Raw genomic sequence first — 24830 nt, 5'->3', positions numbered from 1 at the left:
TCAGATAAATAGGAGCTCTGAAATGACATCTGAATTTCCAGCTTGTAATTTCTGGATTTGACACCGTTCAATTCATTTTTAACAACCTGGAGCTTGTTTTCTTTCCGAGTTGCAGCGTTACTCTATCCTCTAATCCGGGAATGGTGCAACCCTGGCACACCTGGTGAATTCTCTAAAGCCAGGAAGGCTTTGTTACTCATCGACAGGATTGAGAACAGCTGTTCCAAGCAGTCAACAAAAGAAACCAACTTGTTGAAACTTTGAGGACACTGTTTAACTAAAGTGAGGGAAGCTAAACCCAATGTTTAGTAAAACCAGTGGTTCACATTAGATGTAGCCCTAGTGTGGCAAACCAGGGTGCTCTGGAGTGAGCTGAGGTGTGCATTTTATTGGAATGTAAAAGCCACATGTGCAAATAGTAAAATGTTCCTTCATAAAAAATAATCACACACACTCACATATGCAGTGAGTTTTCAAATCAGCATCAGTTAATCTGCAGCATGCTGTAGCACTTGGTTGTGTGTGTAATGAACATGTAATGAAGATGTAATAAATCGCTGCCTCTAGTGCTGACCACCACTGGCCTTTGAGACATGAACTCTGACTCTGAAGTCGTCCATCACTGAGTCAGCAGGCACAGCAGGGGGTGAAACCAGTTGGACCCTCCCTCTAATCTGCTGCTCAAACGCAAACTTTATCAGGGAGACAACTAGAATGTTTTACAGTACATTGAATCTGGTCCTAATGCTGTACTTTTTAGTTTATATCCACTGACTGAAATATAAGTCGTGTTTTGTTCACTATGCATCCAGTTACCTTGCATTAAATGACTATCACAAGACAATACCTTCTTAAATGTAATGTAATGATAATGGCCATACGTTTGGGACGTCATTTATCTTTGAATCACAGCAGCAGGACACAATAGGGGATTAAAGGAGGGAGTTGTGCTGTGGCTCAAACCTCATAATAGAAAGGAAGAATAGACAAAGGCACAATGAGAGGGTGGAGTGAGAGAGGAAAAAATGAGGTGCATAGAGAGAAAGATTGTTGTAGTTCAGATCATGCCTTCTCATTATAGAAATTTGAGATGCTTTCTAAATGTGCTTAAATGATACAGTGCATTTGTTTTGTCCGGTTACTCATTCCAACCAGTTTTCCCTTGTTGGTAAGTGGCCTAGATCTAGCTCATAAATTATCAGCCCTACACATGGCTGTCTAGATCTATGAGATAGATGATGTTATCTATTCCAAGAAACCACATGGGCAAATAAGCAGAAATGTGAATGAAAAAAATATTTTAAAAATGAGGTCAAATGAGGGTCAAACGAACGAGGAGGTAACTTTTCTGGAGAGGACATAGTGAAACTTTCAAATGTTGCTAAATGCATTATTTCATCTGAGAGACAAATACCCTGGGACTGCAGACATCTTGAGAGAGAATGTTTAGTATGAAGGCTTGCACACATAAGAAATGTTTCCAAAATGGTTTCTAGGAATGGTATGTGAGTAGAGTACAGACTGGCCTGGACCAATTAAATCCAGACGTCAATTCTCGCATTCTCTGGCATTGTGATAGATGTCCACAAACAAATGGGAGAAACATTTGGCTGCAGCCTCCCTGTCTCCCTTCCTCCACTACTCCCACACCTTCCAAATAAGTAAACGCTACACTCTCCCATTTTTTGGCCGCTGAGAGTGCCTTGTCTTGCTATTGTATAGAGAGGCGTAGAGTCCAGATTACTATCTAAATACACAGCAGTTAACTGCAAGGCTTTGAAGTAAGCAGAGAAGCAATATGTGCAGAGGCAGGGGTCTAAAGGAGTTCAGTGATTTATAGTGAGGACATATGGGGTGCATTGGACGTACATCTGCCGTATCCTACCTTTCTCCACTTACACTGCCATGCCTCTGGCCAGACACAGAGAAACAGAAGAAATGATTACGTCAAGTGTTATGTAAGTCCTCTCTGGCTGTCTCATAACCTCTTTGTCAAATTTTCCAAGGCCTTATTTACATCCCAAGAGGTACTTGGTGAATTTTCTCTGCATCATAATTGGCTTCTGAGTTAAACAGCAGACAGAGATCGTTTCCCGTTTTTCCACACATCCTATTGCTCATATTTTTCCACACATAGCCTCCCCGACTCCCACGTAACTTTTTACAGCAAAACATTTTGGGCTGGTTGTTTGTAAGATGATTACCAGGATGCACAATAAGTGGCTGGTTTGTAGAGGTGAAGGGGTGATGGGAGGAGATTGTTTGGAGAAAAAGATGGGGTGTGGGGTGGAGGTAATATTAGCAGTTATATACAGTGCTTTTTGGGGCATTTTCCGTCACGTCCACAAGTGAGCAGGCTGCCCTGTACTACTAATATCCCAGGGTGCCCTGCTGCACCTGCTGCTGGTAGGTAACAAGACATAGGTATTGGATAGTAGTACCCAGATGTTCATACTGATGACATCTTTAATTTATATGACGGCCTGACTCCAGTTTGGGCTGCTGAAGAAGCCTCCCACCCTTTTTTCTCTCCCCCCCTTTTTTCTCTCTGTCTCTCTCCATCTACCCCTCTCTCTCCTCCCCCTCTTTCCCTCTTTCCCTCTGTCTTTTTCTCCAGAGACTTCCAGTTTTTGAACACTACAGTGTTCTACCTACTGGCCCTCCACCCCACGCACACAACGAGAGAGAACCTCAGGTAAGCTTGCATATGGAGGAGTGGATTTGTGATTTCCTGTTTGATTATCCCTCTTTATTTCTGTTTTCCGGGTGGGATTATCAACTGTCATTCCTAGGCTCCAGGGCAGTGGCTGAGACAGAGCTAGTGCTTCAGCGGAAAAGGCAAGAATAATCGTGCATGAGCAAAAACAAAAAAAAAAAAAAAAAAAGAGTGCTGGAGCTGCTAAAAGTCTGATGATTTCCACATTGCAGAAGGAGAGCTCCGGGCAGAACATTAATCTAGCTCTAGTATGTATATATAAATTGATTTGTGCCTGCATTGCCTTTTTATGCTGTTTGCATGGATTACATTGACTTAAGATCTTTGCAAATTTTAATCTGTTGCAGTTGGATCAAATGTCTGTCTGCATTTTCCATAGCTCTGCAGTTTTCTTGCTACTTTTAAAGATGCCACTCTGGTTTATGCATTGTCTACCTGATTCTTCAGAGTTATAATTATGCTTTAGTGAATGAGTTTTCAGCATGATTTACATAACTTTGAAGCCGCATCAAGGACTATAATCATCCTCTTGAGCATTTCATTTCATTTCAGACACAGTACGAATGCATTTTAAACATCTGCAGTGCATTACTGGTATGACTTAACAGCTTATATGATGTTTTTTTTTCTCATGTTGATGAAGTTGTGCTGTAACAAAAGCAATGTGCAGTATGGATCAAATGTTGTCGCTCTACATGCAGATGACTGGATCAAGGAATGTAGGACTCATTGGTCTCCAGTTGAGTGATATGAACTCTTAACCCCAATATATAATTAATATGCAGTTTTTATTTCCCTAGGCTACCCAGTGTCTCCTTTAGGGGGGGTGGCAGAGCAGGGGTTTCAATGGTTTGGCGTGTATGTGGAGTGTTTGTGTTTGGGTGGGGGGGGGGCGGGTAATGGTTCACAGCTGTGATCCTTTCAGCATCACAGTTATTTCACTTTGAGCATAAATTTGATTTGATGATTGATTTAAACCTGAGCTAAAAAAAAAAAAAAAAAAAAAAAAAAAAAACAATCAGATGTATAACTGTAACTTCACTTGTAGTGTGTAAAATTCAACAGAACAAACCCATTCACGTCTCATTCCGTTTTAAGATTATTAGTTGTCCTTCACGATCGGAGATTTGGGAAGGAATGATGGACTGGACTCCGCCCATCCATCCATCCATTACATTTTCTCAGTGTATTCAAACCTGGGTTTCGATAATACTTGGGGCAATAATGGATTTTGACGCTAGGCTCTGGAATTGTGAAAATAAACCTAATTGACCACAGCGCCACCAAAAGGCCAAGAAGGCCCCAGCCTTCATGCTAAATATCTCATGAAATTTCATGAATCTTTGGGGTATTTGGTATTTTTACATTGATATTGAGCATCTACAAAATGAACCCGATTGGCCCACCCCACCGTAGCACCACCAACTTGCCAAAATGTTCTCAACCTTCCAGCAGCAATGTCCTGGACAACTTGTACCAGTTGTAGGGGTTGCCATGCTCCCTGTTGACTTGTTTACATTTAAAATCTCTCTCTGCTGTAAGTCTTGATCACTCTAATTCCCAACATATCTGTCTTGACTCCTCCTTTCCTTCTGTTTGTTCCATCTCCAGAAATTATGATTCCTCTCCGTTTACCCCTGTTGGCCGTATTGGTCAGCCTGGCCTTGTGTCAGTACTATGACTACGACTACCAGCCTGCTTCCATGCTAGGACCCTCAGGACCTAACTGTAACCAAGAGTGTGAATGCCCAATCAACTTCCCCAGTGCCATGTATTGTGACAGCCGCAAGCTCAAGTTTGTTCCCGTGGTTCCAACAGGGATCAAGTACCTGTACCTACACAACAACCAGATTGAAGAGATCAAGGCAGGAGTGTTTGACAATGTTACTGATGGACTGCGCTGGCTGGTACTGGACAAAAATCATCTCACCAACGCCAAGATCGCCAAGGGTACCATTGATAAACTTACTGCCCTGGAGAAGCTGTTTTTCAGCTACAACAACATCACAGAGCCAGTCATTCCTCCCTCAAAGTCCCTGGATGAGCTGAAGATGATGCACAACAAGTTGACCAAGTTCCCTTCTGGACTCTTGAGTGACAAGGAGAACTTGACTTCCATCAACCTTCAGCACAACGAGCTAACATCTGATGCCATTGCCGGAGCATTCAAAGGACCCAAGAAGCTGATGTCTCTGGATGTGAGCAACAACAAGCTGAAGAAGCTGCCTGCTGGGGTCCCCAGCTCACTGGAAATCCTCTATGCTGATTACAATGATATTGACAGTATTGGAGCTGGATACCTGAACAAGCTGCCAAAACTGCAGTACCTGAGGGTCTCCCACAACAAGCTGGTGGACTCCGGCATCCCTGCTGGTGTGTTCAATGTGTCATCACTGGTGGAACTGGACCTGTCCTTCAACAAGCTGCAGTCCATCCCTGAGATCAATGAGCAGCTGGAGCAATTCTACCTCCAGGCCAATGAGATCAGCAGTAAGTGGATTTTCCTTAACCAATCTTTTCATTATCACCATTTTCAATCATCTTGGTAAAAGCATTGTACAATTCCAAATGTCTTGTTTGCTTGTTAATTTCTGTGTTAATTTCTGAGCATTTGCTATTATGCCTTTGACATTTTGCTTTTACAAGTACTGACTGTTTTCTCTGGCCTAATGGGTCAAGGAAAAGCACACTGTTCAGTTACAATCATTGTCATATCAGATATCAGCTACAAGCAGTACAGATGAGTAATTAAAGGATTTTGTGAGACAACAACACATTAGATTTTGCTTCGGTCACCAATTCTCTGGCTATTTTTTCTCTTTGTAGAATTTGACCTAGGAAGTTTCTGCAAGTTCAGCGGACCCCTCAACTATTCCCGCCTGAAGCATCTGCGTCTGGATGCCAACAACATCACACAGAGCAGCATGCCCCCTGACACCTCCAACTGCCTGCGCCAAGCTTCGGATATCATGTTTGATTAAGGACTTCCTTCAAACCTATGACCCCTCCATGACCCACAACTTCCATGACACAGCTAAGCCCAAAGTCCTTTGGATGTCCCGATATCCCTTCTTCTGTACTGCTTTCATGTCCTTGCACTCTGACATATAAAGTAATATGCAAGCTTGGGATATTGTAATGTAATGATTCATCAATTAAAATATACCTTGAATAAATCCAAAGCTGTGTTTTCTAGATCAAATCCAATGCTGTATGCATAAATAATAGACAGCATCACAAGCTATCAGCCATATGAAAGGCATTTTAGAAATCTTTTCATCAAATATCTTGCATTATTGCCAATCTGGCTGTCAAAGTCATTACATGTCCAACAGCTATTCCACATCTTTGGCTCCATATATTTGTAGATAACCATGTGAATTTCTCTTTTTTGAATAAACATTAAAACAAAACCTAATTAAAAAAAAAAAAAAAGTAATAAAATGTCTGGAAAAAGCGTAAGAAAAAAGACTGAAAAACTAAGTAACTGACTAAAAATACTGAAATGAAATGCTTTTTATCAAAAAGTAAACACACTTTAAACATTCCAAATGATTTTTTTTTTTTTTTGATTTACAGTGCATTGAATACAGACGAAATGAAGTATACAGTGCCTGAAATCAGCATTTCCATGTCTTAAATTTTGTTGTCTGTCTTATATGTTCCAGTGTTTAGCATCTTTTTTTTTTTTTTATAATGGGTACACTATAGATACTGTTGCTGTGCAAAAGACTGGCAGGTAATGAGAAAGACTGTGTACTCCAAGTTACTGTAGGTGTATAATGCCTGGGGTGAAATTATAAAACAAATAGCAAAGTAAGAGTTTGTTCCTTTGCACATCATCAAAGGAATGATTTTACACAACAGTCACATTTTCAATAGCTTAAAAGAATCAAAATGTTTTCAAAGAAAATACCGGTGATATTAAGTTTTTGCTCTTGCCCACCATTTTTTGTCTACTTTGAACTTGCATAGCCAGTGGTTCGAAGCAAACATCATGTCGGATGAGTTGCATCACATTTTGCCAATCATAGCATCTCATCCAGTTAAATATGCCAGTAAATATCTTGCTAACCTGCTTCACTGATAATCTGAACCCATAATTCAACACTATGAATTTAGTGTGCAGGGTCATAACTTCCTATTCTGACCAGCAATAAGTGTCAGGAGGATCCCAGCATGAATAGGGTTTGTGTGTGTGTATGTGTGCTCAGCAAGAACAACTGAGGTTTGCGCTGGAATGGATGAAACTGATACTGTTGTTCTTCATTTGCAGCCTAACTGAGCTTCACCTCCAAGTCCATGTTGCTGGAGGTGACAGATAATGATTATTGTCACCGGAGCCTATAACATATCATAACAACAGTTGCTTGAAATGGGAAATGGGCTGTGAATAATGTAAAACATTAGTACAATAAATGACCAAACAATTACTGCAAGAATTAAAGACACAGGTATTATCCTCCTTTGAAAATCAAATACTCCTCACACTGAATATCTCTGCTGAGTTTAAACATTTACATGTTATGATGTTTTTCAGAAAACACAATTGAGTCAAGTTATTTCTATACATTTTCCAGTTCATTGCTGTTCAGATATGTACACTGCTCATTTGTATACAACGTTTGCATTACTTGCATGCATCCAATGGTACCATTCTATGATAATAAACTACAGCTTTTGCAGTTATGGTGCGTTCATGGTTACGTTGCTTGTCATGTTTGATAGATACTTTTCAATAATTATAAAACATCAACTTGACAGTATTGTCATGTTGACTGAATGATGGAGCACTGTAATCAGATTATCACTTTTTGTTTGGTTCTCATTTTATCATGATTTCTTTTGTGGCCTTTGACTCAGTAACTGCTGGTGAATTTACTGTGAGGATACAAAATGCAGTTGAATAAACTACATTTCCAACTTATTTGTATGACATCGCTTTTTAAGCCTATTGTAAATCACGGGTTATTTCCATTGTGCTTGGAAACACATGAGCAAAATCTGTACAAAATGATGCTTGACTTAGTCCAAGTGTAAAGTGGTTTTGGATTTCTGGAGACTTTCAGAAATACCTTTTTGTTTTGGCACCCCATTTCATGGAAAAATATCCTACTGGCAGCATTAACAGTTGTCATCAAAACCAGTGGGTATCATTAGCCGCAATCTTGTTCATTAGCTTGCAGGGACCAGTGCCAGGTGGTTTTATTGGAAAATGCTGACAATAATGAGCCATTTTTTGGTACAGCTAAAAATGTAAATCCAAAATGTCAGGGTATGCTGTATAGATCTTTAGCACTAATTGAACTGGGATTAGAAATCTTTAGCTTTTTTGTTGTTGTTCTTGCTTTTAATATTAATGACTAACAGTACCTTGTAAACCTAGAAGACCAGCAACTTTATTGAAATAGAATGGCCCACAACACCCCATAGAGGTTGTAATATGAATTAACATTTACAGGCTTCATAAACATTAGACACTCTTCAGTAAAATCTCCCTTGAGAGAGAAAGTGAAGCCAAATGAAACCCACCAGCTAAGCAATTAAAAGACCTGCAGAGCTCTGTCAGTCTTGTCTGCAGAGATATATCCCTCAGTATTCAGATGTGCTGTAAAAGCCTTGACCTCGGCTAAGTATTAAGACAGGGCATGATTAGTGGCGGCTTACAGTGCAGCACTTTTCTACTTGTGTCTGGAGTGTGTTATGCCTGCTGGCACAACTTTGAATCAGATCCATGTGCAGCTGCAACGTCCCATTTCTGGCCTGAAGCTTAAGAGATGAAGTCATCCAGTTTTCCTTGATTTACGGAGATGAAAAAGAGAGATACGGGAGATACTGTAAATATTAAGGTCACTCTCTATATTTATTCTTCAAGGCCTGTCAGTGATTTTCAAATTTATGGTGTTAACTTTTATGACCAAGGAGTGCTACATTTGGGCTCTAACCAAATTGTGGTATCCCTCTTCCTTTCGCTTTAAACCTGAGTTTTGTGTTTCTTTTTGTTGTAGTTTATACACACTGCTGTATATAGGGGACGCATCCTCTTGTTTCTGTCACACTGTATAGACTGTACAGTGGAGAAAAAGACTGCTGGTCCTGGAGGGATGCAGGGGTTGCAGGGTTTTGATTAATGCAGCAGCTTTAGGATATGCTCTGTGCAAATCCACCATTCCATCTGTCTCAAATATGAACCACAAAGGTTCCATGGCGATTAGAGAAATACTTTGTAATGGTTATGGATTTCCCCGGCACACTTTAAAAGTTTCTCTAAATACAAAATATTATATTCTGTTTTCGGTAAGATAGGCTTTAGTTGGTATGTCTTGTTCATTAATGTAATCCCCCACCACAAGGTCAAAAGTGGTCAGTGTTGTCACATCTCTACCGTATTGTTTATCGAAGTATGGGATTAGATGCTTAGATAAACCAGGTTCCATGCTCATCCCAGAGTGGAACTAAAGTTCTCACTGCATCTCATGATGAAAAGGGTTTATGAGCTGTGGAAATTAGGGTATTAAAAGAATAGGATTTCAAATCTAGGTTCACCAAATGTTTTGCAGCACAGCCCACTGTGAAAAAGCTGAAGCCATTAAAGCGATGGAAAAAATACACTTTCACACCTCATCAGGTCAGGCTCAAATTGATGTGCAAAAGCGGCTGCTGCTCTGGGAAACAATCAGAGAACGCTAAGCATTCCGCGGATTTCTATGTAGGTTTGTTGCCCCTCTTGCAGACAGACTCCCCAGGGGGTTTAGTGAACGTGACACGCTTGTTGTCCTTTGCTGGCTGGTGGAGTCTGACTACTACCATTACAACCAGGACCATGGGTGCACTAATGCGTCTCTCACATTGTGCCAGACAAGAAAAAACAACAACAGCACATTCCTTCGGAGCAGATTTAGTTTCTTCCCAGAATGTCTTGCAGAGGTGTGCCATCCAATTTAGGAATGCAGATTGAATCTTAAATGGAATCAGTATGGTATATTTTGAAAGATTCTTATATATCTCATCTATTAAGAGCGCACCAGCATGTTAGTAAATGAAACATTTTTGCAGCCACATAGTATCTATTCATATACTCAAAATTGAAAGCCTATGATAATCTAAAAGCATCAGCATCAGGTCTGTCCAATATAAATTATTACTTTAAAGTTTTTGAAGGTAACTTTTTCTCTCCTTAATTTTGACAAATCACCATTTCACAAAGAGGGTCCATGTAAAATCCAAACTGAATGCACTTAGAAAAAAATGCAGTCTTATAATGGTCTCATAGTTAAAATCCACTCTGCATGAATCCAACAAAACAATCACCTCAAGGAAATGTCAAGATCTCAGTCCAGCACCCCTCCCCAAAGAAACTCCAACTGGCCTGCTTTGGCTTTAGTAATTTAGCTTGTCTTACTGTAGCTCTTAAGGCCCTACTTCCTCACTGCTTCGACGTGGGAGCGACTTGGACGAGGAACTGATTCTCAGGTGGATGCTGTTTTTGACGAAAGTCCGCCCACCCTACAAAGTTACTTACTCAACCTTTGACCTCGGACAGTTCGATCAATGTTTTTGAACAGCTCTCTCCCAAAGCTAGAAACCAAAATCCACCGTATGAGACAAAATGTGGAGTTGGTGCTGTTGGTGAGTTTGCCTCTGAACTTACAAGACTGTTTCTCTGTGCTTTTGCCTGCAGAAAATAATTCAGACTCAATTAACTCTACAGTCAGTGCCTACAAAATCTCTGATTCCTTGTGCATGAAGTCAAAGTGACATCAGACACCTTTCAAAGATAACAGGCGCAACATTCTGAAGATGAGGATGATAATAAAACTAGAATAGCGCTGAGATTAATTTTAATACTATCATAGTCCAAATTAATGTCCAAATAAGTGTTTGCTCTCACCACATCAAACAAAACTTTTACAAGAAGGCTTTCTTGTAGCAAATGATTTTGTTGTTTCTTATCTATATTTTACAACTCACATTTTTACTACTACTTTTTACGTATCATTTTAACTTGTTATGTAAAGCACTTTGTGACCATATTTTGAAAAGTGCTATCCAAATAAAGTTTATCAGTATTATTATTGATTATCATCAACACACAGCATCATATACGTTGCATGTGCAGGGTATATCATGTGTGAGTACAGCACTTGCTATAATTGTGATCATTGCTAGTGAATGCAGCAATGACAGGTTCCATACACATTAATTACAATAAAAGCCACAATTTACAAGCTCTGAGAAGTTCCTTGTGATAGAGCTAATAAGTTAACAGCGCACTGACACTGGATAATTAATCACAACCAAAATTTTATGATCATTGCCTTTTGGGGCGTGCTCTTAAAGTTTACTCGACAGTTCTTTTTACAGTATCAGTAGAGTAGCTCCATAACCATTACAGCACCACAAATCCTGGCTGATATGCACCATATGTGCTGGGCCGATTGGCTTCACTTGGGACTCGAGCATCTCTTATTAGAGCAGACACGATTTAGAGACGCCATGTTTGTTGATTGGGTACATGGCATTAATGGCTCTCCTTTAAAGGGTTTCCAGATGTTCCATTCTATTTTTTCTAGGTAGGTGTTTGTAAATCATTCCAGCTTTTAAGGTCAATTATACTTGAAATTTGGCCTACTTAAGTAAATGAAAAGCAGTGGCAGTCTCTGTGCATGTGTGTGTGTGTGTGTGTGTGTGTGTGTGTGCTGGGAGTTATTTTGGAAACCCACCACTTGTCTGTACATACCTGCTGTTCTATACCACGATGTTTTAAAGGTCTACTTCCACTATAGTGCACAAGGAAATTTGATCCTAGTTGAGAGGTAATAGCATTAGTGATCTACTCTCTACCATCGCCATTAGAACACGAAACATGTTTGTTTTAACAACTTTATTCGCATTTCACATGTTTTTACATGGTCATTTATACCAGTCCCTGATCTGGAACAATTTCCTCCTCTTCCTCCTGACTCACCCTTATTTAAATCCAATATGGAGCTCCTGCTGCCCACGTCTAGACAATAAAGTCCTTTATAAAGCCTTGGGCTCTCACGTCCTCTGCTTGAGACGGTGACTGAAAGTCTAATCAGCTGCTGCAGCATGGCGGTCCCGCTCCAGAAACCATCCTACCATCCAGACCCTCTCCAGCTGTGCTCACTCTGCATCTCTCTCCCTGTTAGACAATTTTTGTTTCAATTTGCAGACTTTAGCCATCCACCCTCATCAAGGTCACCATCTCTGACTTCTCTCCCAAGATTTTCATTTATCTCACACTTCCTCTTTGGTCCAATTTGTTCTAAGACATTTCCCATTCCTCCTTTATTCCCATCTCTTTCTCTCAATCTGGTTTTCCTCTCTCTATCCATCCATTATCCCTCTCTTTCCCGCTCTCATCCCCCAAAAGTCTAGGAACTAGATATGGGGTCCAGATGTCCCATCTGTGGCCTCAACCACACACACACGCACACAGCTGAACGGAGAAACGGGGCAAGGAGATGGGGAGGGGGTGACAGATGAAACTGGATGACTGCAGCATTAACCCAATCCACCTTTTGGGTTCCTTGAGTGTAGAGAGAGTGAAGGTGTGCTGTTCTTAAAACGTTGGGTGTGAACGTCTGGGTGCAACCCCCATGACCTCTGCTCTAACCTCACCTTGATAAATACGCCCCAAGGCCTGTGAGCTGAAATGAGCCATGAAAGGAGAGGGAGACCATCCCCCACGGTGAAGGCTTAACCTTCCATTACAGACCAAAGGGTTAAGTGTTTGTCAAGCCACCTGTGCAACTGGGTGGGTCAGGGCTGCAGTTTAACCCTGACCACCACCTGCAGTTTTACCAACACCACACTGATGACTTCACTTTTACATAAAAGAGGAGACATAACGAAAGAGGGGGGGGGGAAATGCTGGGCTGGCAGAAAAGTAACCAATACAACCCCAAAAGGACATCCCAACTCACACACACCCGTCCTCCCACAACAACACATGCTCCATTCACTCTGTTCAACCAGTGCATGGCCAAGGTGCAGCCTTGGGGGAATAGAACCAACAACAACACAAGTCTGATAAAGCCAGCTCATAGCAGCGACCATATGAGAGCCAGTGAGACTGCGGACAATCACTAGAGCAAAGCATCAGAGGAGCAGCACTTCCCTTTAGCCAGACCTCACCTGACTGAGCCACACACACTAGTTGGATAAGCAGGTAAGTTTTCTCTTGTGCTTCTTTTGTTTTGCATCACTTTTCAGATTGTTCGTTGACATCTGATTGATTTGATATGGTTATTATCTGTCTGCATAATGCAAAATATGCAGGTAATACAGAGGTGGCTTTGCAACATAAAGAGGGCTTTGGAAGTGTTAGAGGTCAGAGTCAAAAATCTGACATGCAGATTTTCTTTTGTTGCATTAATTAGGATCGGAAATTAAAAATGACCTTGACAATTGTGTTAATATTTCTTGCTACAAGCATATTAATTCACTATTTTTATATTGCTGTATCTGTGCTTTTCCTCTGCAATCATGATTTTTTTTTACATGATTATCCTCTAACAACTCCAGTGATACCTGGAAATGAATTAATTAAATATTTCAGTAATTGGATTAATTGAATCAATAAATTAATTGAGATGACTTTCCCATTACTACAAGTTTCCAATTTAACAAACATAATGGAGAGGGACTTTTACTGCCAAATGAGCTTTTTTCCAGACCTGGTTTGAAATAATTGTACACACGCACGCACACACACACACACCGTAACTGTCTCAGCTCTGAGTACAGTAAGCCACGCTTGCTCTTCCAAATGTTTGGAAGTCGTGAACGAGATTTCAGCAAAGCCATCAAGTGGAACCGATCCTGAAACCCAGAGCAAATACAACCCCTTGTGTAATTAACATAGCTGGCTCAGACACAAAGCCTCTGGCAGGAAATTAGCATTATCATATTCCCCTGCATGTGTTTCTCCTTAGTCTGTCAAGCAGTTTGGAGCCAACATTTGTTTTCAGTAATACTTGTTCCATTCGGCAGAGAACTGTGAAGACCTGAGTCACCACTTTCTGCAGTGGGAATATTTAATTTTGATTGCTGACACACATCAAAAATGACTTTATTGTCTAGTAATGACAATGACCATACCTCATCTGCTAGAGTGTGTAGAGATGTGCGAGTTTCCATCAAATCAAAGCACGAGGTTCACACACATTTCTTCCACCCTGCATAAGTGTTTGCTCTTAATGTGCAAGTGCCTGTAAACAGACACATAAACTGAATTGTAACATAGTGAGATATGTGGGAAAGAAAGCTCTGTCTGCCCAATGACCAGTTTTAGAGAATCCAAACTGCTGCACTACAGAAGCGATCATATAGACTATACTATATAGAGCGAAAAGTCACATTTGAATGATGATTGCAAATCTATTATAAGTTTCATTGTGTTTTAGGTTCATCTATAAACCTATCATGAAACAGCTGGTTTTGCTTAGGAATAGAAAGGGTGAGTGGATTGAGAATGGGGAGGTTAGGACTGAGCTGTTCTGCTGCTTTCGGCAGACTGAGATGTATGCCAAGCACTTGCAGTTTCAGCAGGTTGGCAAATAAAATGATGCTGCCTAATCTAATTCTAAACATAGCGCGTGAGGAGGGCACCGTGTCTTAAGTAGTGTCCTGTCCACTTATCTACTTGGCAACAATTCCTTGACGTACAGGCTGTGTAAATGTGTTTGGAACTCATGTCTAGTTGGCCCTGTGGATTACAACACGCTTGTGCCTCATGCCAGTACAGTTTGAGCGGCACTGACAAACGACCACAGTTCACAGTCACACCTTGGCAAACACAACAGGAGTTTCCCTAATGGGCTTGCATGGCTGATCATGGATAAGTGTTGCTCCTATCCTCATACAGCCAGTCAGATGGGATTATCCTGTTGCATTGAAGCCGTTGCCGTCATCATTGGAAACGAGAGCATGCTTAACAAGCTAACTTGCTGACACGTTGAAAGCCCTCACCCGTCCTGCTCCCCGCCATCGTCTTCAAAAACATTTTGACAGGCCGTTCTGCAGTGGACCCTAACCTTTAAATCTCCTTAGATATACCCTGGCCTCATCCTGCCTGTAACACCATTACCTCTCAGGTCTGTACACATTGTTTTGTGCTAAAGTGTAGTGTGTCATCCATCTTCATGTGTCAGATGCTATCTGTGCTGATAGAAGACAAGCTGGAACAACTGTTCCAACATGCCTTTCCTCTTGACAATCTAAATGGAAATCTTAACTAAATGTTTCACAAAATATCAAATTGAACAGTTCACAGGAATGAATTGGTCAAGTTTTAAATTGGACAGACTGTTGAATATTGCTCGCATCATGGTAAACATGAGAGCCATTTATTACTGTCATTGTCAGGTCAAAACAAGTGGAAAAGCACAGGTCAAACGTTAATCTCTTGCCGTCATTATGTCTAAGATAAACAGACAAAGTATAATTTGCATTCAGAAGACTAATTACATCTGTGATCTCACTGTGGACGACAGCAGCACAAAATTAGTACAAAGGGCAGCAAAGGACTCCGAGGGATTTGTGACTAAGGCTAGAAAGGATCACTGATACCCGCCATGGGAGGAAGTGTTGTCCATGTGGAAGTTAGCAAACAAGCTACGGATAGGATTGCATTAGCCTGTTTCTAAGTAGGCCATGTCTCAAGCCCTGAGAAGGCTTAGCGTAGTGCCCACCACGATGGGATTATGACCTCTGATCCTGGAAGCATCTGATTGGCCAAGAGAAGCTTTAGTGTCACCAGCGGTAAGGGGTTGGCACAAGATGAATGAAAGGGCCAGTGGTACAAATAGAGGTGAAGTGAGAGGAATAGCTTCATATTTTGGAACTACACCTTCATACCTTCCCAAGAGAGGACAAAGGCAAGAAGCAACTTATTGAATTTAATGCTTTATGGCAGGCAAAGGCAATAATGTTTGCAAAGGCTCTGTAGTGACTGAGCATCTACTACTGAGTAGTTAGCAATCAAACTTTTCTAATCATGTCTGTTGCAATGTTAGGGTTTACCCCTTAAATTTGCATGTGGCAGTGTTCAGGCTTCCCATGTAAATCTGCATGCAAACGGGCCAGGAAATTATGAACTTTTGTCTTTTGTCTGTTTTGGTTTTCATGTTTATGGAAGCATTGGTCATGCCTTTATCTTGTGTGCCACACCTAGAAGTCTTAAGCGTAGCAGGGTCACAAGCCTTTGACCCAAGCACAGTGAGATACGAGGTGGCAGGGCATGTCTAAAAGCAGGTGTGCAGGCCTGGTCTTTGAAGTGGGCTCATCCATGGATAAGCTCAGCCTATCCAAAATGAGTTCCAGACAAACTTGGAGTGCAACAAGAATGTAAACCAGCACCAGATGACTGCTGAGAGGAGTACGGTTTGATGCAGCGGGGGGATAGAAGATGGCAAAGCTGACCTGGCTCTGATTTTTCCCCCTCCTTTACCTCTCTTTTTTGTCTTTGTGTGCCTGTGATCTGTGGCTTCTATACTGTGTGTTATTTTTTGATCTCTAATGCCCACTTATTCCTATGCATTAACCCTCTCAGTAGACATTGGACCCTTGCACTCCCTTCCTTTTCCCATTCCCCTGATTGTGATCCCTTGCAGGGGAATAAACTCACTTCTCCTGAGCTGCGTGTGATGCTTGGCTGCACTGAGGGTGTGTATGTGTATGTGCTTGCATGTGTGTTTATTTCCATTCATTATCAGCTGTGCTAAACAAAGGCTGGAATGCAAGCCAGGCATACATTTCATGCAGTTACAGTCTGATCAGCTGTGTGTATTTTAGAACCAAACCATACAACCAAAAATGATGCTGTGGCATCTTAAAGTCTGAGCTTCTACCTTTGAACTCTGAGTAAGATTGTCATGCAGCCAAGTAAGGCAATTAAAGGTGACCTGGCTCTGCATCCTGTTTTTAAGAGGTTTACCTGTCATTCACAAACAAAGTGAGGAGCTGGAAAATGCACAAGATGTGTTCTATATTTGGCAGTGCTGGCAACCACAACTGGAACGTTATGATAATTGCATTAATATGTATGCACTAGGGACTAGTACATATATATTAGTAGCACTAGTACTTTTAACTGCTGCAACAACATAAATTTCCTCTCCAGGGACCAACAAAGTACAATGTATGTCTGTCTATCTACCTAGTCTTAGGCAGTATCATCATCAGGCAATTGATAGTGGCTATTTAGGTTTGGTTTTAAGTTTTAACTGTAAAATATTTTATATATGTATGCATATATAAGTATGTGTATGTGTATATGCTGAACACTTGAACAGTCTTCTGAATTCGCATTGAACTGTTATGGATGAATAAGCTAGCCACAATATTTTCTGTATATATAAGTGTTTCAATGAAAAATAGCAGATTCTACATTTAGACAGCCTGGAAGACAAGGTTTTGTTAAGACAACAACATTTAAAGAGCTTCAAAGCTTCCTTGACCTTGACTGTCTGTGAGATTTCATAGATCCCAAAAAGTAGGATAGGTCATCAGTTATGGTGTGGTCTTAATTCTTCAAAGTCCGTCATCTGATCCTCTTTACCTTGGATATCTAGATCATGCAGTCTCCACTTCTGTCCCGTGACCTCTTCTGTCTCGAGACCAGTGTAAAAGCCATCTCTAGTATGTAAATACATAACATAGCTATTTGGCAATAATTCTGTTTGTTCTCTTTCTCTGCCATAGGTTGAACACCAAAATGGCACTTCCCCTGAGCTTTTTCTTCATCTCATGTCTGGTTGGACCACTTCTGGGCCAGGATATGCCTTATGAGGACTTTATGGCCCAGATCCAAGCCTGTCCCCGTGAGTGTCACTGCCCAAACAACTTCCCTAATGCCGTCTACTGTGACAATAAGGGCTTGAAGACCATCCCCCAAATCCCTCCATACACATGGTACCTCTACCTGCAGAACAACCAAATTGAGGGAGTGTCAGCGGACGCCCTACGCAATGCCACACAGCTGCGCTGGCTGAACCTCAGCCGCAACAAAATCACCAATGAGGGACTGGAGGAAGGTGTGCTGGGCAAACTGTCTCATCTGGTGCACCTCTACATGGACGACAACCTCCTGACCTCTATCCCCTCTGGCCTGCCATCCAGCCTGGAACAGCTACGAGTCTCTCGCAATCGCATCTCCAAGATCCCTGCTGGTGTCTTTTCTGGTCTGGACAGGCTTAACCTCCTGGATCTCCAAGGGAACAAGCTGATGGATGATGCTGTGACAGAGGTGAGCATGAAGGGTCTGAACAACCTGGTGCAGATCAATCTAGCAAAGAACCAGCTGAGCAGCATGCCTCTTGGCCTACCACCCACCACCACCCAGCTATTCCTGGATGGCAACAACATTGAGAAGATCCCAGCAGGATATTTCAAGGGTTTGCCCAAGGTGGCATTCCTTAGGCTCAACCGCAACAAGCTTGGCAGCGATGGGATTCCCAAAAATGTGTTCAACGTCTCCAGCATTTTGGACTTGCAGCTGTCCCACAATCAGCTGACCGAGGTGCCCCTGATTCCCTCAGGCCTTGAGCACCTGCACCTCGACCATAACAAGATCAAGAGTAAGTCTGGCACATTTTCTTCAAGGGTTGCAGAGGAGTTTCTTTTTTTTTCATTTTCCACTGTGGCAGAGGCAGGAAATCTAAGAGGGAGAGAAGGAATGTCATGTGGATCTACTTATCAGCAGGACAAGTTATATTCCTTAGTGTGTTAATACATAAAAGCCCCTTGACACTTGCTTCAATACATTTATTAGACAATATTACTCACTAAAATGGTATGCTCTAGTGCTATGTCACATCTAAAAACATTAATCATTTGCTTTGTGTGTCTACAGGTGTGAGTGGCAGTATGTGCCCATTGCCAGCCGAGGCTTTGGATGGTTACATCAACGATAGCGCTCCTCGTTTGCGCTACCTTCGGCTAGATGGCAATGAGATTAAGCCACCAATTCCCAGGGATATCATCGTGTGCTTCCGTCTCCTCACATCCATCGTCATCTAAAAAGAAAACATAGGTCTTATTTCCTGCAACTCATTACATAAGTAATGACAATGTATGTGCTGGTCTGATAAGCCATGACCTGTGGGTGTCTAGGTGAGGAATGATAACATCTGTAACATTTTGCATGTCGTTAAAATTCACATATCAGACAATGAGTTGGCATCAACTTGTTGGATAGTTTCCAGGTTCATAAAACAACATTTCATCTGAGCAGAATCTAAAGGGTGCCAGATTCTTTATACTTATTGACCACTAGCTGTGTCGATGCTGGTCTGATAAACCATGGTCAAGAATGGCAACATCAGTATTTATTTGCATGTTGTTAAAATTCAAATATTGCACACAAAGTTTGGTGTCAATATCTTTTAATATTCATTAATTAGAGAGAAGTATTTGGAAAATTTAAGGTCCAGTACACAATTTTCCATATGAACAGAATAACAGGAGGGAATAACAGTTCCTGGCTGGCTGGATACTTCAATGAGACTACAATATGTATCTATCACTGACCACTAGTTGTGCCTTATATTGGTGTAAACATCTGCATGTGAGAATTTGAATTAAAAATTGTGACTATAGTTTAGCATGACTGTGATTAGGAAAGGCTAAGAGGACAGTTTGTATTTATGGCATGTGGACAGCTTTGACAACTCCTTGTTCTTATCCGTCTTTGACCAGGAGGGAATGCTTAGGAATGCATAGCCAAAATATTATTTTTTACCTTTTTTATTGCTCCTAGAAAAGCTTAAAGTTTATGTTGTATGTGTAGACTTGAAGCCAAATGAGTGGCCCTGTGTTCTAAGGTTTGGTGGTTTTGTATGAGGCTTAGATATCTTTTGGAAACAAATCTATTCAATAAATATGCATATGTAGGTAATTTATTTTATTTAATAGTGGGGTAAAAATAACTTCTTCAATTCCTGTGATATTTCATGGTCACTATTTCTTAACTTTTTGTACAAAAAAATTCAGATGACTATTTTTTAAAAACGCCAACAAATTTTTGATTTTGGTCATTATTTTTCTGAATAACCTAGCCTCAGATTCCATTGTAATTGTCTTGAATGTGAATAAAACACCTGAAAGTAAATGGGCACCCCGGTGTGCATGTTTTATTTTCATATGATTTCACAACTCCGGAGCCTTACATGAACAAAATATAGATATATAAGGTTTTGCTACAAATACCATAGGATAGGACATGATTGCTATATGTGGTATACTGATTTTTTTTAATAGCTGAGCCTGATGAACAGATGGCAGTTAAATCAACAAGAATGTATTTTCTTCATTAGGTAATTAAAACATTTGTGTGATGGATTTCATCAGTGTCACAGATTTATACTTTATGCCACTCAGAATTTGAGGGAGGAAAATCTTGGAATGAGAGCAGAACATGTTTAAAGAGTAAACACCAGAAGATTTACGGCGTTCACAGTCTAATTTCAGTCAGCTTCGACTCACCAGGCCTATAATCAATATGCTGCGTTGGCATCCGCAGAACATCTTGGGGCAATCAACTGAAAAAGATTCATTTTAAATTAATAGCTATGAGGCAAATATCCCTTGTGTTAGTCTCAATCAATCTTTCACATTCACGTGAGTTTTGTTTTCCCCATTTCTCTTGTTAAAAACTACATTTCTTTGCAGTATAAAGGTCAATACTTCCTCCACTGTTCTCTGGTATATACTGCTTCATCATAACATCACAGATGGCTTTTCAGCAACCTCTTTTTTCATTTGCTCCACTTCCACTGTATTCTTCTTTGGGAATCAACTGCCAAGATACAGGCTAATAAACTGGAATGAATAATTCAAGAACCTCACTGACAGATGTGAGCAAAATATGACATTGTATCCCTCATTCGTTTTTCCTGTCACAAAATCTCAATTAGAAAATAAATAAGAAATAAGAAAAACTTAGGCTCAAAGCCACTCCATGATAATTACCGGGTGTAAAATTTCAATCCCATTGTCAGTTACTATATGAATTCCTCGGTATATAAGCGTCCAGAGTCTCCAGGACTTCTCAGGCTCTTCACAATGCACTCCTCTGTACACATATAGATCTCAATCATTGTGTTGGTCCGGCACATGAATGTTTGGGGTTATTCGGTGTCACTGGGGCAAATTGCACTCCATTTTCATGCCTTTTGAGAGGGCTTGGTAGTAAAAGACATCGGAACATAATCTGTATGCTTATCACAGGTGCAAACGATTTTTGGCATTCATGCAAGTTCCTTTTCCCCTCACTCACCAAAAGGTCTGGTTACCTTGAGAGAGAGAGACAGAGAGAGAGAGAGAGAGAGAGAGAGAGAGAGAGAGAGAGAGAGAGAGAGAGAAAGAGGTGGGCAGGTTGAATAAAACTGAGGCCAAATAAAGCTGAACGATGAAAGCGAGCCAATAACTTCCTGTGTCCCATTCAGCAATGGACACTGAAGACAGACCGTGTGTGTGTGTGTGTGTGTGTGTGTGTGTGTGTGTGTGTGTGTGTATGCGTGTGTGTGTGTGTACATGCAGTGAGAGAGCATCTCATCGGATGCACATGCAAGGGCAGATTTTTCCAAGCCCACGAAAGCAAACAGAACATGTATCTGAGATTCAGTCTCACTCACTCAAGTCCTGTCCAACTCTGAGCATAGACTGGCCTATTTTCCTCTAAAGCCCGCCCATTATGTTCAACCTTCTGCAGATCTCAGATCTGTAGCTAAGAGCGAGAGCATCCAGATGGAGGAGCGCTGTGCTAGCGACAGTGCACAGAGAAAGCAGCATAGAGCTCAAGGAGAGCAGAGGCCTTCCTCCAGGCAGGGACTTCCTCTCAGCACCATGCTAACAGGGGCTCCTCACAGAGGTCCCATTGTGTACAGGGGCCCCGCGGATCCCCCCCATACATGAAAGCAACACATGCCAGAGTTTCACCTCAGGAAAAGGCAGACAAATATTTCAGTCTGATTGAGCCACACTCTTCTCTACAAAAATAAAGGATACTCTTGTAAGGGATAAAAAGGTATTTTGCCATCGGGGGGGGCCTCCCTCTGTGTCTGGTGTCTGGTGTGTGTATGTGTGTGTGTGTCATGTTTGAGAGTGTCGTGCATGTGGGTGTGTGTGGAAAGGGTATATGGTGCGGGGTGGGTGCGCTCCGAGTGACCAAAAGCAAGCCGCTCCAGTCCAATCGTTCTCAGTGCCTACCTTGACACATAAGCGGCAGGGCACTCAGGTCTGTCAGAGCGCACAGACCTACACATGCACACACACCTACACACTGTCACATTCACGCACACACTCCAACACACACACACACATACACACACACCCTCCCTCTTCAAGGCACCCTGCACGACCTCTCACCATTGGCCAGGTCCCTGAGCCCTCAGCATCTCCATCACGGCTGAAGGGACCATTCGGGAAAGCAGGAGACAGAGGTAAGCGTTCTCGGTACTATCTTCATGCTGGCTCAATGGCTCTCTGGTGCAGAAGATCAGGCAGGCAGACTGGCTCAGCTAGACCCACCAAAGATTGCTGCAACTGAGGGTTTGCAGAGGAGCAGCCGAGCTAATTTGGTTGGTGGTATAGTTAGGTTTCATGGGTCGTTCGCTCTCGGACATCCGCAGTTTTCTGAAATTTGGATGTCTTTTCTGTCTTTCATCAATGTCTTATGATCCTGCTATGCTGGCCAGTAGCCATACAAGCTTCATTAGATGTGATTCAGGTGTGGTTGTCCGACAGGTCGTTTTTGGATTAATGACAACACAGGTGATAGTGACTGAATTGGGGTCATTTTTGCACATTGGGGATTTTTAATTTTTTAATTGGGGTTTTTTTCTTTTGCATTCTTGAGAGCATGTTTCTTTTGATTAAATTTCAAGTCAAACTTGTTGAATTTTGCCTCTAGAAATTCACAAGCACTTGACCCCCGTTGGCCCTTTTTTTTTTTTTTTTTTTTTTTTTTTTTTTTTTTTTTTGGGTTAAAATGCACCCTTCAAGCTTTTCAGAAACTGTGATGACAAGCTTATTAGAAATTTAGTTGTCAGTAACTTTCTGTTAGCATTCGGCTTTCTGCAGCACAAAATTAACAGAATCCTCTCTTTTTATTGAGATCTATGACATCTCATTTGAATTTTGTTGTTTCTTGATGGATGATTTTTAAATATCTATTTTGGTAACCCTCTTGTGGCTCAGATGTACCGAGTTGTTTCAGTACCAATAGCGGAGGGAAGTCTGTCAAGTTTGCTTGTGGCTTTTGAGGGAAGAAGGTAGAATCACTGGATATCAGGAATGCCCAACGCAGAGCCAAGCATAACACTGAGGCAGTCTGTAGGCTACACTCATACACACTACATACACAGTTTCCACACACTGTACGCTGTGATGGCCTGCATAAAAGCACACCTCTGTCTTTAGTATAGTCCTTCTTTCAGTGTAGCCATGCCGGATTTCATAGCTTCATGACATTACGAAGACTGACTGAAAATCTGTTTCAGTGATGATGCCAACCAATCACCTGACTTTTTCTTGGAAGGGGAAACTCAGTGCACTTTGGCCATGTCTATAGAGATGATGTGCAAATTGATTTACATGATTATTCCGCCCATCACATATCAACAAAGATGAGATTCATGACTCAAATAACCTGGGAAGGGTTTTTGTTATATATCTGTCCTCATCCCAAAAATAGCAGCAGAGGTTTCTCAATTTTCTCTCCCTGAAAGATAGGTGTGTTGGGAGAGAGTGTGCATCTGTGAAAGTATGTGTCTTTGGATGTGTGTGTGTGTGTGTGTGTGTGCGTGCGTGCGTGTGTGTGTGCGTGTGCGTGTGTGTGTGTGTGTATGTTTGAGCACCCTCATTGCTGAATGAAGCTTTTCCTTGCAGCCGTAACTCACTGCCATCCTGTCCACAAACCTCGGTGGAATTTCGAGCTTGAGTGCTGAGACAGGCAGCGACCGGGCCTCATAAAGGACCTCTGTAAGGGGCGAGGGGTCGAGTCAGCCTTAGAAACCTCTCTCTCTCTCTTTCTCCCTCTCTCGGTTTCTCTCTCACTCAGTCTTTTCCTCACTCTCTCCATCTAACCCTGAGGGCCAACATCGTGTCCACATCTCTCTGCATCTCACTGCTTTTCTCTTTTCTTCTCCTCTTCCCTTCCCTCGCTCTCCATTTCTCTGCCCCGGCCTAGAGGACTCTCTCTAAACTCCTTTTGCCATTTTCATTGACCTAATTGTGTGTGATCTGTCTCAGAGATGTGGCCACACCTGCCATTTGTGCATTATGTAATTCAACTGTCAGATGATGAACTTTAAGTTCTAGCTAATGTCTGCCTAGAGGTGCCGGCTTATTTAAAGGAAATTAACACATGCTAATCTCATTAGCTTTCCCACTGGGATTCACACTTTTGAACTTAATCAGATTGCAGTAAGCTTTGCAAATATGCATTGGTGAGGATTCTATGCATTTCACATTTAAGAGGAAGGAGATCTTGTGGTCTGTACCCTCATCTCAAACTTCCAATAAAAATAATGTGTCAGTTACATCAGCACTTGCTGCCAAGGATTTTATTAAGTGTTTCTGCCAAAGCTCTTGCCCAAAGGCTGTGATTGAGAAAAGTAATTGAAGAGTCAGGAACTCAAATGTATTTCGAATGAACACCCAATAATCCCTTTGAAATGGCAAGATAACAGGCTGAAAGGAGATTTCTCAAAGGCGTTTTCCCCATAGGCTCATGGAAATGTTCTCATGGTTCATTATCAGATCAACTCTGACTTCTGACCTCTGACACACCACAGGCGAGCACTGATTTGAGCCAAGATGGCTGCTCCCTGGAACAGTGAGCCCCTGGCTGCAGCAAGGCAAGAGGCCTTCATATTTGGGCCCTCTGGCTGTCTGCACCTCAGTAATGAACACTGAACTCTCTGGACTCGGGCACAGGGCTTTAGCACAGTGCTATAGTCAGCCATGGGGAGTGTATTTACAGTATATAGACACAACATATACTACTGAAATGTATTTAGTCCTATATTGCTACTCTTCATGACATAGCATGTCCTCAATTCACACAAAATATGCTTTTGGTCAT

The 24830-nt window shown here is 41.6% G+C and overlaps 2 protein-coding genes across 4 annotated transcripts; both read left to right on the top strand.

The window, feature by feature from the left end:
- Positions 1–2312: 2312 nt before the first annotated feature.
- On the top strand, positions 2313–7405 carry lum (lumican). 2 transcript variants are annotated; one of them, XM_030046385.1, is made up of 4 exons: positions 2313–2406; positions 2618–2695; positions 4328–5206; positions 5543–7405. In XM_030046385.1, exons 3-4 carry the CDS (start codon positions 4333–4335, stop codon positions 5695–5697), a joined length of 1029 nt encoding a protein of 342 aa, XP_029902245.1. In that variant the 5' UTR covers positions 2313–2406; positions 2618–2695; positions 4328–4332; the 3' UTR covers positions 5698–7405. The 2 variants fall into 2 exon arrangements, with proteins under 2 accessions (XP_029902245.1, XP_029902246.1); XM_030046386.1 differs by lacking the exons at positions 2313–2406; positions 2618–2695 and adding an exon at positions 2901–2968.
- Positions 7406–12823: 5418 nt separating this feature from the next.
- kera (keratocan) lies at positions 12824–19859 on the top strand. Of its 2 annotated transcripts, none has more exons than XM_030045928.1 (3): positions 12824–12911; positions 17447–18321; positions 18597–19859. In XM_030045928.1, the coding sequence occupies exons 2-3, from the start codon at positions 17460–17462 to the stop codon at positions 18761–18763; spliced, it is 1029 nt and encodes a 342-aa protein (XP_029901788.1). In that variant the 5' UTR covers positions 12824–12911; positions 17447–17459; the 3' UTR covers positions 18764–19859. The 2 variants fall into 2 exon arrangements, with proteins under 2 accessions (XP_029901788.1, XP_029901787.1); XM_030045927.1 differs by lacking the exon at positions 12824–12911 and adding an exon at positions 15572–15647.
- Positions 19860–24830: the final 4971 nt, after the last annotated feature.

Source organism: Myripristis murdjan, chromosome 23, assembly GCF_902150065.1.
Source record: "Myripristis murdjan chromosome 23, fMyrMur1.1, whole genome shotgun sequence".
Classification (NCBI taxonomy): Eukaryota; Metazoa; Chordata; class Actinopteri; order Holocentriformes; family Holocentridae; genus Myripristis; species Myripristis murdjan.
Note: the sequence above shows the minus strand (reverse complement) of the source record. Positions and strands in the feature narration are given on the sequence as shown.